Genomic DNA, 12,544 nt, shown 5'->3' on the forward strand with positions numbered 1-12,544 from the left:
TATTATTAAATATATATAAAAAAGCCAAAATCTTAAAAAAAAAAAAAACATAAAACATAAATAGAACATAAATATAGCTGAGAACTATAGTGGAATTTAAAGGCAGATGGAAGGAGAGTTTGTGCAAAAGTGTGACAAGAAATATATAGATTATGCGAGTTCAAGTCTGTCATCATCTTTAGAGTGTCAAAGTAGCACTGATATGAAGAAGAAGAAGATGACACTGATACTATCTACTCACATCCTTAATTTTACTCAGAACTTACATATCTGTGGTCTCTATTATTTGATCAACTATTTTATTTCTCACCCAGCTCATAGATCCATAACATTAAATTAGTTTGAAACAATTGTGTATAACGCTCCAGGGGATTTTTGACTAAGTTTGTTATATCATATAAATTTATTTAGGAGATGTCCTATCATATCAGTTTTACTTATTCTATTGTATATTTCCATATTTAATTTGGTACCTTCATTAAAATTATGGCTACATAGCTGAAATGTTTACTTTAGGTTCTGAATTCAGATACAGCTGGTGTTTTCCATATTTCTGTCTATTTTCATAGTTTTTGCCTTTTTATTATGGATTTTCATACCAAATTTGTTACAGTCAATTTAATTAAGAAATCCTGAAGATTTGCATTTAATTAATTTAAGAGTGTACGGAACTTCAGAAGAGGGTGCTTCTGAAGAAGTTGAGATCGAGAACACTGCAATTTTTGGTTAATTAACTGTAGGGTATGATGTATTTATATGTAAGAGCTGTTGTAGAAGTTGTGTGCCTATTGTGTGTGTGTGTGTGTGTGTGTGTGTGTGTGTGTGTGTGTGTGTGTGTGTGTGTGTGTGTGTTTATAAGCCTGTTTGTTTCAGATTTCTTTTGATGTCTATCACCAAATTCTTTGCTGATGTCTCAAAAGCAAGTGGTGGCTGCTTTGTCTATCAGTGAATTAAATTTTGATTTTAGTCATTTTGTGAAATGTGAGGTGTGTTACACGTATTCTTTGAATTATGTAGATAAGTAGTGGAATTTAAAGGCAGATAGAAGGATGGGCAGTGGTGTATCAGTGAGTGAGGGTAAGAGTAGCGAGAATGGAACCAGAGGAATAAATGCTTGCCTGCTAGTAAAGAAAATTAATATGAAAGAGCAGTGAGTAAGCAGTAAGAAAGTTATGAAACAATGACTGAGTAGTTTGATGAAATAAGTCATCGATATTAGCACAAATGATGTAAGTGACAGGTATAGTTTAAATGGGGCCAAAGTGAATATGGTATAATAGTAGTGAATGATAAAGCAGAGGGTAGAAAGACAGAACAAGTGAAAGATAGTGAAAATGAACAAAAATTAAGGCAGAACAGAAAAGAAGCTACTATGAAAAATATAAACATGAGTGAGGATATTAAAAAACAACTGGTAAGGTTGGGGAATGAACTGAAACATATGTTGAGTGAAATAAGACATTTAGAGAAGAGGCTGGTGGTTAGAGGTGTAAGAAGGTGTCAGTGGTACAGGAATCAAAGATGAATGGCTATATTGGAATGGTGGAAATTAGTGTAATGCTGTATGGAGACTCTATGGTGAAAGATAAAAATGAAACAGGTGTTGAAAGTATGTTTGGGAGGAGTAACAATAGGAAGAGTGACTGAGCCTACAGAGAGAGAGAAGAGGAAGCACAGAAGAGTGTACTGCCAAGGTATGATAGTAGAAATCTGAAAGAAAAGAACAAAGTTTATGAATGGCACGATAGCTAGGACGTGCAGGAAGGACTTGAGTATGTAGGTGTATGGAATACATTAGGAGGGAGGAGAGAGCTGTTTGTTGCAAATGGTTTATGTTTGTGTGAGAGTGGCAGAGTGAAGTTAAGTAGATTGTTGATCAGAGGAGAAGGTGTCTGGCCAGTCAGAGAAATAAAAACTAAGTAGTGGAACTGCGAGTGTAGACTGCCAGGATCGGTATGAGATAAATGATGAAGGAATTCAAAAAATATCAAAGTCAAAGGACTTGAAATTAGGGGGTGAGGAATTGTGGGAAGAAAAGACATATACCATGGGTAAGCTACAACAATGCAAGGAGTAATAGGAATAAGGGTGTAGACAGTGGTGAGTTGGTAAATTTTTAACAACCGGCTTGATTTTATGAAAAATTTGATTCTTCACAAAGTTCTATTGTATCTTCAAATGTCTTTGTTTCTGCTTCTTCAAATTTTGTCCTTTTAATGTTTAAGAAGTTTCGTTCTATTTCATTTTTTCAACTAACGGCTATCAGCTTTTTCGACCACAAAACTCTAACCCTGATTAAAATTATTTTAATTATTAAAAAAAAAAGAAAAAACCGAAATAAAAACATATATTAAAGAAAATTTTCCTATATTACCTACAACTTACCTATTATCAAATGAAATCCTGAACAAAAAAAATGCAACACTAATATTACCACTCGTAGTCAATCAAATGACCAGAGACTATAGCCGTTGCGACGAATTTTTGTATTTATCGATAGTGCAGCAATGTTGCATTTCCAAGAACTTAATGTTGCAAGTTCTTGGAAATTCACCGAAAAATAAGGCATTATTGTTTATTCAAATACCCAGTTCGGGGGTTTTGATAACGTGTTTGTGCTTTAATGAATACAGACATTGTTTAGTAAATAAAATCGTTTCCAAATTCCCGTTTGTAAATTGAGTTTATGTTTTATGAATTCTCCTTTATGCATTTATTTTTGATAATAATAATAATAATAATATTTGTAAGTGTTTATTATACAATTTCAAAATATTTACGAGAAAAAGTATATACCACCATTCATCATCTATCCTTTCATAAAGAATTTTAATAACCGGCTCGCCCTACTTAAAAACATTAATAACCGGCTCGCTAAATTTGAAAAATTTTAACAACCGGCTTGCACGAGCCAGTCCCAACACACCACTGGGTGTAGAGTTTATGGCATTGATACAATTAGTCAGTCTGTAAATCAGTGGGATAAGTTAAACTTGGTTAACACACAATGATGCACTCACTGGAAAAGAATATCATGAGCGCAGAATTTTTAGAGAGGAGATAAGACATTTACTGATCTGATATTATTGATGATATCAAAAGAGTTGTCTCCCCAAGTGGAACTTGAAGAAAGCTGTAGAGATACTGGCTTTGAGGTCATTTGGTGTAAGGCTGAGGTGAGCATGAATTTTAGATATTTAGTGGGGTGTTGCTACAGGCCAGGAAATGTAGAGGGAGATGATTCTGAAATGTTTATGTGGATGAGACTGGTAACAGGAAAGTGATAATAATAAGTGACTTTGTTAAATGGTGATTGATAAAATTCCTAAGAGAATTTATTCAATCACAGTTTAACAAACAAAGACCCTATAATAGAAAATTTGCTTGCATCTAAGAGTGTAAATTATATATATGTGAACAAATATAGGATATATTAAACAAAAAGATAATAATTGTGAAAATGCATAAGAAAAGAGTGCCATTCCATTATGTAGAAAGATTACTTAAGCTAGTTAAATATTGGCGGTGAAATTCTAGAGAAAAAGAATGTTGATGTATGATTAAAGCAGTATACCATTCCTAGGAATTAGATAGAAAAGCTTAGATGAATGACTCACAATTTTTAACGATAATTATAGCATAATCCAAGGCCAGGAGCACAGGATTAAAGGAAGTTGCTGCAAGCATATCGTGTGCACATGGCACATGATGAGTAGGAAGAAAAGAAGAAATTCTCTACTGAGAGATATTGCGTTGAGCTGCCGATGAGTCGGGGGGGGGGAGGAAGATTATGGAAGGTGCTGATAGGGTGTAGAGATATAAAAGAGTTAGGAACCCCCCACGTGGCTTTTTCCTGGTGGTTTTTGTTTTGGTGTGTGGACTTCATGAGTGGAGGGACGGTTCCAGAGCGCGAGGGGAAATCTCTGCCCTGATGCCCAGCAGAAGGAAACGGAAGACGTTGCGTATCCACGGGAAAGGTTATGCGTTGCAAGGTCAGAGGTGAATCACATTACTCCGGAAGAAAAGGATAGTCTGTGAAGAGGCCTCAGAATCTAGGTAAAAGGGCAACACATGCGAAAGAGTGACTTTGCCCCAAGAATCCTATTGAAAAGAAGGCATGACCGACTGAAACGAATGGGCCTGCATATGATCGAGGAATCCCAGATACTAACCCCAGCACGAAGAAATCAATTTGAGGGTCCAAGGACGAGTAAAGAGAGGAACAAGCACAGGAGATAACTATAATACGGTATCACGAAATTTTATTGTTAAATAGTGTAAATGAATGATATGTGAATCAAGATCTAAGGACTTAACAAAGATAAAATTTAGGACTGTAGCAAATTATAAGTTGCGAAAGTAGACAAGTGTAATTTAAAGAGTGATAACCTTAGGATGTGTGAATACAAGGTGATAATGTATGTTTACTAGGTTTTAATTAAGACAGTTATGAGGATCTTATGTGTGAAGTAATATAAAACAGCTCTATTGTTAATCTTATGTGAGTTATGAGAATTTATTGTTCATATTTGATAATTATGATAGCACATAAATTTATAGTTTAGAAATGATCTTTCCCAGACTTCCATGAACTGTATATATGTTAGTATGTTAAATAAATCTTTTGCTTACTCTGATTCCGTTGTTTGTTAGTACTATCCGATGCACCACTTGCTAAACATGCGGACCTAAGCGGGAGATTTGAGTAGTGTGTCTACGGTCACGATTGCACGGTTGTTAGTCACTGAGGTACAGTTGGGTATTCACTTCTTGTTTAAGATTTTCTCCTTTAAACTAATTGTCCTAAGTGGTGCAGCGATAACAAATAAATGTCTTAGGATTTTATGAGAAGAAGAACCTAAGAAGTTTTGTTGCATTTGGATTGTGGCTCTACCCCAGGGCAATTCCCTTTGTACTTAGATAGTATCACGTGACACTAAGGGGCGAATAAACGTAGAGAGCATAGATATCAAAGTTATTAAGAAAAGGTGACACAACAACAACTTTAACTATGGATGCAATGACCCAAAGCTGGAAATAACGCGTAAGTAAAGAAACTGAATTAAGCTATTTAAAGGTAACTATTTTACACAGCATGTAGTTGAAGCAACATGTGAGGACATGAGTGTCAGATTTAATCATATCATCTTGTAAAGTGATAAAAGAAGATGTTGAGGAGAAGCAATCAAGTGGTTATGATGTGGTAAGTAGCTGGGTATGAGCTTTACAGAACAAAAGAATTGTGTGGAATTACAGTTCAAAGAATTATGAAAAATTAAGGAAACAGACTGGCAACATGTCATGGTTTGATCAACTGAAGGAGAGAGAAATCAGTAGTGCCTAGAATTTGGTCAGAAATCAGTTACTTGTGGCAATGTCAGACTGTATTTCTAAGATTAGGAGGATAAATAAAATAGGGATGCATTTTGCATGTTCATGCAGCATGGAATTTTGCATGAACTTCTGAGAAAGAGGTTGTTATGGAGGACATATAAAGAACAGAATACCCTTCAGCAGCATAAAGAGTATAAGGGATATACCAAGAAACTAAAGTGTAGCCATGAAAGAGACTTCATTCAGATACACCACATTTTATTTTATTTTTTTTTAATTCGGTGACTTAAGAATTAAACAATCTTATAAGGAAAAACTGGAAGAAATTGGGATAATTAAATGTATATCCCCTTCTCCATTTACCATAATGTGATAGTTTCCTTATTAATACTCTGTCATGAAAATTTTTAGCATTAAAATGAAATTCACATGTCTTTGTCTCTACCAGAAATATAAAAATTATGTAATTCATTTTATAAATTATTTGTTTTCATTTTAGTTTCATAAACTGGCAGTCTGAAGCTGGCAGATGCATGTGCAGATAATGAGGTATTAGCACAGCTAAGGTATTATTTTCACTTGTCTCCAAAATAATGTAAACAAAATAATGTTTGTTTACATTATTTTGGAGACAAGTGAAAATAAGAGTTCTGTTTAAAGAATAGAAAGAGTTATAGGAATCTATTTCAGAGACCTATAGATTTACCTGAAAGTATCGATTCTTTCAAATGGTGTATAACCACTAGAAGATAAAAACTGAGAAGACTCTACTGCTGTTCCTGATTTAAAGAATAAACAGTAGCTCAAGTTTGGAAGGATTCAAGGGCTCACTTTAGTGAGTACCGGTGTGGCAAATCCGAGGTACCATGCCTTACTTCATGTAATATGCATCTGTTATATTATCTGTAAACTGGTTCCTCCCCTTTTTTTTCTTTCCTTCTTTCTTTTCTTTTTGCTCCTTTCCCCCAATGCTATTAGACTATTCAAGGGCTAAGGGGTGGGTGAATCTTTCCTATTTTGTTATTTCATCTCATCTTATGCAGAAAGGGTCTCTGCAACCCTTCCACTTTCTTCTTGCAGTGACTTCACTCCAAAATGCTAATATGGTTGTGCCTTATAATACATCTCATGCTGCATCGGTTGTCACGCAGAATAATCACAGCTGCGTTCAGAGCTTAGGCAGAGGACCCTGTTCGAGAAGTATATTACAGTCTCCAACAGAAGTCGGTGATATTGTGAATGAGCAATACAGAAGGTATAGGATTAATCTTAGAAGGGAATTTTACATAGGCACATGAAAAGTTCGGGGTCTACAGATGGGTACTCTTGAGATTGTCTGTAAAGAGATGGATAAGTATATAATTGACATCCTGGGAATTACAGAGACCAGATGGAATGGAGAAGGTCACTTCAAAAGACAGAATGGTAAGCTAGTTGTTTACTAAGGTGGTAACTCAAAGCATCATGGGGTAGCTGTGATACTGCGCTCAGGCAAGAAGCCTTCTTGGTTATAACCAGTGGCGAGCTATAAGGGGCTCGCGCAAGCCCTTTATTAAATTTTTCTCAAATTTGCGAGCCCCTTATTCTTCTTGTTTACTTTTTTTATTTTTTCAAAAAAAAAAAAAATTTTTTTTTTAAACATATTAAGCGACAAACTCATACGGTAACCTAACAAAAATTAGTCTATTCGGCAGTGTAAGATTATTTGGAATTATTGTTTCAACTCCTCTATGACAAATGCATCCACATTTGAAAATAAAATTGCGCATGTGCTTATTTTATTTTCTTTACCCTTCTCCATTCTGGTAGCCAATCGTATGGTAAAATGAGTAGCCAATCAAATGCTTTATAAAAGATTTCATTCTTATTATATTTTGATAATTAAAAAATGTTTTTCTTATGCAAGATAAATTAACACAGTTGATTGTGTGCAAATATTTCATGTTTAGATCATGAAATATTTGTTTAACAATGATAGCTTTTCTAAATCACTTAGGGAATTGAACAACGTAGATCCGAATATAAATTAAATTATACTTTAATAAATATTTCCAATATTTCGGCAATGTCACATTGCCACTTTCAAAAGGAACTTACAAAAAGGCACGTGCACGCAGGCACTACACCACAGTAAATGAGAATAAAGATATGAAGCTATCGTTCTCCTAGAAGTCCTGGTGGTGCCCTCTAGCAGGCTAAGTAGGTGTTCTTGGCCGTTGGGCTGAAGGTCTGCTGATGTATGCCTTCCAAATTTGGGGCAGTCGCATACAACCAAATTTGTTAAGGTTTGGAGAGTTTCTTAGGGCTGAGGCTGATTCCATAAATAGTCTTTCGAATTTGTATTTGCTACGGTGTATTACTGTAGCTTTCTTCCACAGTATTTTTTTTGCTCGACGATGCGAGCCCTTTGTTAAAATTTCCATAGCTCATCACTGGTTATAACCCTGTTGATGATAGGATACTTTCTATTAGATTTAAGGCTCAGTCTACCAATGTATTAATCATGATAGTTTATGCACTCCACTTGGACAGGCCTGAAAAAGAGAGTGAAGAATTCTATGAAAACTTACACACTGTTTTTTGACTGTCTACTAAGGAGACACATACTTTACATCTTAGGGGACTTAAATGCGATAGTGGGAAAGAGTATGAGAGTCAGGGCACAGTGTGACATGTTTGGTCTGAGTGAATGTAGCACTCAAGGAGAAAGACTGTTGGAATTTGCCCATGCTACCAGATTAGTTATTACCAATACCTGCTTTCAGAAACACCCACAGCAGATTTATACTTGGATATCTAACATTGACAAATCAAGGCATCAGATTAATTACATCCAGGCTCTCCAACAGTGGAAGATAAGACTCTCTGATGTGCATACTTGTCCTGAAGAAGATTGTGATACAGATCATCAGCTAGTAAGAGACAGTGTAAGACCAAGACTCCAAAAACCTCCAAGTCAGGCACATCCCACTGGATTGGATGTTAGAGAAATTCTTAGTGGATTCACAGAAGAAACATCAACTCAGATGGATGATTTTTTGGAGACCAATGAGGAGAACTCACCAGAAATGCTTTGGTAAGGAGTCAAGGTGATAATACAGGATACAACCAAGAAGTATCTCGGTCCAATAAGAAGAACCAAGAGACCCATGGATATCAGATTCAACTTGAGAACTAATCACAAGAAGGCAGTTGGGAAAACAAAGAGATGCAGGGACTGAAAAATATAAGAGATTAAATAGAGAAGTCAGAAGAGTCATCAATCAGGACAAGGAAAAGTTCTATACTAATAAATGTGAAGAGATTGAGTTCCAGATGAGGAGACAAAATTATAAAAGGATGTTTTATTTAGTTCATGACCTAAAGCACAAGTTTAAGTCCAAATTGAACATCGTCAAAGACAGGAATGAAGCATTACTAACATAAGAATTGGAAACCAAAAACAGATGAAAAGAATACTGTGAGGAACTGTATAACACAGTGGATAAAGAAAATTTGCACTCATTAAAACTTTTTAATTTTTAATGTGTATGTGTGTGTGTGTGTGTTTTTTTTAAAAAACATCTGTTTATAAAACTTAATTCAATGCTTTGGCTAAATTTCCAACCAAATATTTGGTATTCGGTGCTTTGTCCAAAACCCTGCTTCGGTGCATTTCTAATTTTCTCCCTCTCTCCCATCTGTTACAGTAAGGCTCAATTGTATATTTTGATTATACTGGGTACAAAAAATTGTTAAGGAACATAAAATATAAATTTAAAGAAACATTACCTTATAATATGGCAAATGACTTAATCTAGCCATAGTCAGCATAGTTCCTAATATCCAAGACAATTCTGTATGTTCAGGTACCTGCCATACAAAAAAAGTTATTAATATTACTTATATTAGTATGTTGTAAATTAACCATCTCTCATCTTCCTTTTACTCTCTTTTACCTTGCAATTAACACTTGACCCAAACAACTGTAAAATTTTAATATAAATGATAATATGCTACATCATTTAAATCTGAAAAAAAAAAAAAAAAAACCCTGCAAACTTTGTTTTGCATTTAAGTTGAATTGTGAAAACAAGTTATAAAAGTCCTCAAATTAAATGTTGGATTGTATTAAAAATTTTATGCAATTATAATTATTAAAATGTGATTTTTAATTTAATGTAGTTCAGAAGATTGCTATTATTATTATTATGTGACACCTCTAGGGAGTCCAATGACCCATCAAGGGAAAGTGTGCCAACAGCATCGAACGATTGGGACACTCAAACTTGCTTAACGTTTTGCTGAGCCATTAGTAGCAGAGGCTCTATACCAATTGTCCCAACCTTTGCTGGCTATAATATATCAAAAGTCACCCCAAGTCTACCACACATGTAATGACAAGGATATCACAAACTTCATGATCATTATCATGTTACTCATGATATTGACACTTCGATAAACATTTTCCAAGTCTTTTAATCCAAAGCGAACTTGAAAAAAAAAAAAAAAAAAAAAAAGAAACTAGGCAATAAACAAATACACATAATTCACTCCTTGTTAATTTTAACAAATAAACAAGGAATTTTAGTTGAACTCCATTTTATTAAATAAGAAATTATTTAACACAATATAACTTGGAGTTATATTGTGTTAATATAACAAGTCAAGGCCAAGAACGTTTGTTTGTCAGTATGATTACCATCTACTAGTATGTAAAGTTTGTCAGTATGATTACCATCTACATGAAAAAGAAAATAACTAGCTTCCAAATCAAGAACAGTGCCATGAAATTGAACTAATGACAAGCAGTAGTAAAAAAACACTGGAAAAGAATTTGTAGCATTTGTCAAGGCTACACAACTGCTCTTTCACAGAATGAAGACCTCATCAGGTTCATTCAAAATCTATGAGGGTGATCTGAAAAGTTCTTGGCCTTGACTCAAACCGATAGTGTTACCATAGATGGCAACACTATCGGCAAGATGTTTTTTTCCTAAGTTGGTACATCTGTCATAAGCATCATGTGAAATTGCAAGTCACTCTATCGAGTAGTTTGTTTTATACAGCTGTCTGAAGCATAAGTGTTGTCAGTGTCCCTTGAAATGGATAAAATTGAGTATTGTGAGGTTATAAAATTCTTTGTAAAAGAAGGTTTAACGCCAAAAGAGATTCCTTCGAAGTTCATGCAAGTTTATGGACACTCTAGTCCTTCATTTTTGACAATTAAGAAATGGACTGCCGAGTTTAAATGTAACCATAACAGCCTTGAAGATGATCCACGTGAAGGATTTCCAAAAAGTGTAACAACACGTAGAAATCATTGATCAAGTGCACGATGCGGTATTGGATGGCCAGTGAGTTAAAAAAAAGTGTGTGAAATTGCTGAGACTATAGGCATTTCAAAAGAACGTGTAGGATATTTTTTGCATGAAGAATTGCAAATGAAAAAGTTTTGCACAAGATGGGTGCCGCACTTGCTCAGAGCAGATCAAAAACGCACTTGCATGAAAATCTCTGAACAGTGCTTGGAGCATTTTAACAAGAATAAAACTGATTTTGTGTGTTGATTTATTACTATGGATGAGACTGGGATTCACCATTACACACCAGAATCCAAACAGCAGTGAAACAGCAGACAGAAGCCAGTTGTTCAGTGCCAAAGAAGACAAAGTCGGTTCCATCAGCAGGAAAGGTTATGGCATCAGTGTTTTGGGATGCTAAAGGCATCTTGTTTATTAATTATCTTGAAAAGGGTAAAACAATAACCAGGGAATATTATTCTGATCTTTTAACCAGACTAGACGAAAAAATTCCTGAGAAAAGCCCCGGTTTGCAGAAGAAAAAAATCATCTTTCATCAGGACCACAAAGGTGTTTTGGCAATGGGAAAATTAAGGGATCTGCACTATGAATTGTTGGAACATCTGCCCTATGCCCCAGATTTGGCTCCCTCTGACTTCTATCTCTTCCAAAAACTAAACTCTTCCTCGCTGGTCAGCGTTTTTTTTCGAATCAAGAGGTGATTTCAGCTGTAGAGGGGTATTTTGCAGTGGTTATCTTACTGATAACCACTACCAGGATAATGGTGCTGTGGCATCGATGGAATAAATGTATTAGTCTTAAGGAGATTATGATGAAAAATAAAAATAATTTTGAAATCATAAATTCGTTTTTTTCATTGTTAGATCGAGAACCTTCAGACCATCCTCAGTTACACTTCATTAATTACATCATCTCACTTCTGCACTGCCTCATTAAATGTACAAGGATTCCACAGGCCAGTTAAACAAGAAGCTGTATGAAAATTTATGCCATAATATCAGGTTTTTGTTTCTAAAAGAAACATACTTCTGTAAATATAAAATTTAACCGATGGCTACCCCACTTCTTTCTTATTGGAGCTTTGAAAGGTTTAACAGGGCTGGAGTAGGTGTTCTTATTCTCCCCCCCCCCCCAAATACTGTCGATGTGTGAGAAGGTTTATAAATGTTTATGCTCCATCCAATGGAACAGTTAGATGAAAATTCTTCTAGGAATTGCAACCATATTCATAAGGTGCCCACTACATCACAGCAGCTGGAGATTGGAATTGTACTGAAAACATTACATTAGACAAAATAGGACACCTCCAATAAATGGAAAAGTAGGATATGCACAGTTATAAATATGTCTTGACCATGCTCAACTAGCAGACATACGGAGGATTCATAACCTTCAGGCTCACACTCACATGAATCAAGGTATTGGTTCCCATCTTGATCAAATTTATCTCTCTTCTTCCCTTATAAACAGAGTAATTCAGATAAAATATCTTGACATTGATATTTCAGATCATTCCAGACCATGGAGACTTCCACCAAATTTCCCAATGATCTTTTCAACCAAACTCCAGAAACACTGTTCAAAGTAATGCTACCTGTAACTGGATACATGGTCAAAATTCAAACAAGTAGTAAAACAAAATATTGCTGAATGGAAAAAAGGAACAGGGTTTCCTCGAAAGAAAAAAGTTAAAAAACCTGAATAAAGAGAAAAGCTGGTTCACAGCAAACCAACACACTGATATAGAATGAAGCAACAGAATTAGAAAAATCAACATAGAGATAGACCTGGAAAGGCAGAAAAAAGTGGAAGAAAGAAATTTTAAAATAAGAATATTCTTATTTTAAAATTGACATTCTTTCCATTAATAACAGCAAAAACTTGGTATAAGAGAATTGTGTTTTGCT

At 34.9% G+C, this 12,544-nt stretch overlaps 1 protein-coding gene across 1 annotated transcript in view; it reads right to left on the reverse strand.

Annotated features, from left to right (window-relative positions):
* Positions 1 to 12,544, reverse strand: part of TrpRS-m (Tryptophanyl-tRNA synthetase, mitochondrial) — a 155,311-nt gene that overhangs the window by 80,900 nt on the left and 61,867 nt on the right. The window contains exon 4 of the mRNA XM_090409148.1: positions 9,106 to 9,186. Coding sequence (XP_090265274.1) covers positions 9,106 to 9,186 — 81 coding nt within the window. The remainder of the gene's footprint in view (positions 1 to 9,105; positions 9,187 to 12,544) is intronic.

The sequence above is a fragment of the Typopeltis vanoorti genome, chromosome 19 (genome assembly GCF_054136105.1).
Source record: "Typopeltis vanoorti isolate ZY-2024b chromosome 19, IOZ_Tvanoo_1.0, whole genome shotgun sequence".
In the NCBI taxonomy this organism is placed as follows: Eukaryota; Metazoa; Arthropoda; class Arachnida; order Uropygi; family Thelyphonidae; genus Typopeltis; species Typopeltis vanoorti.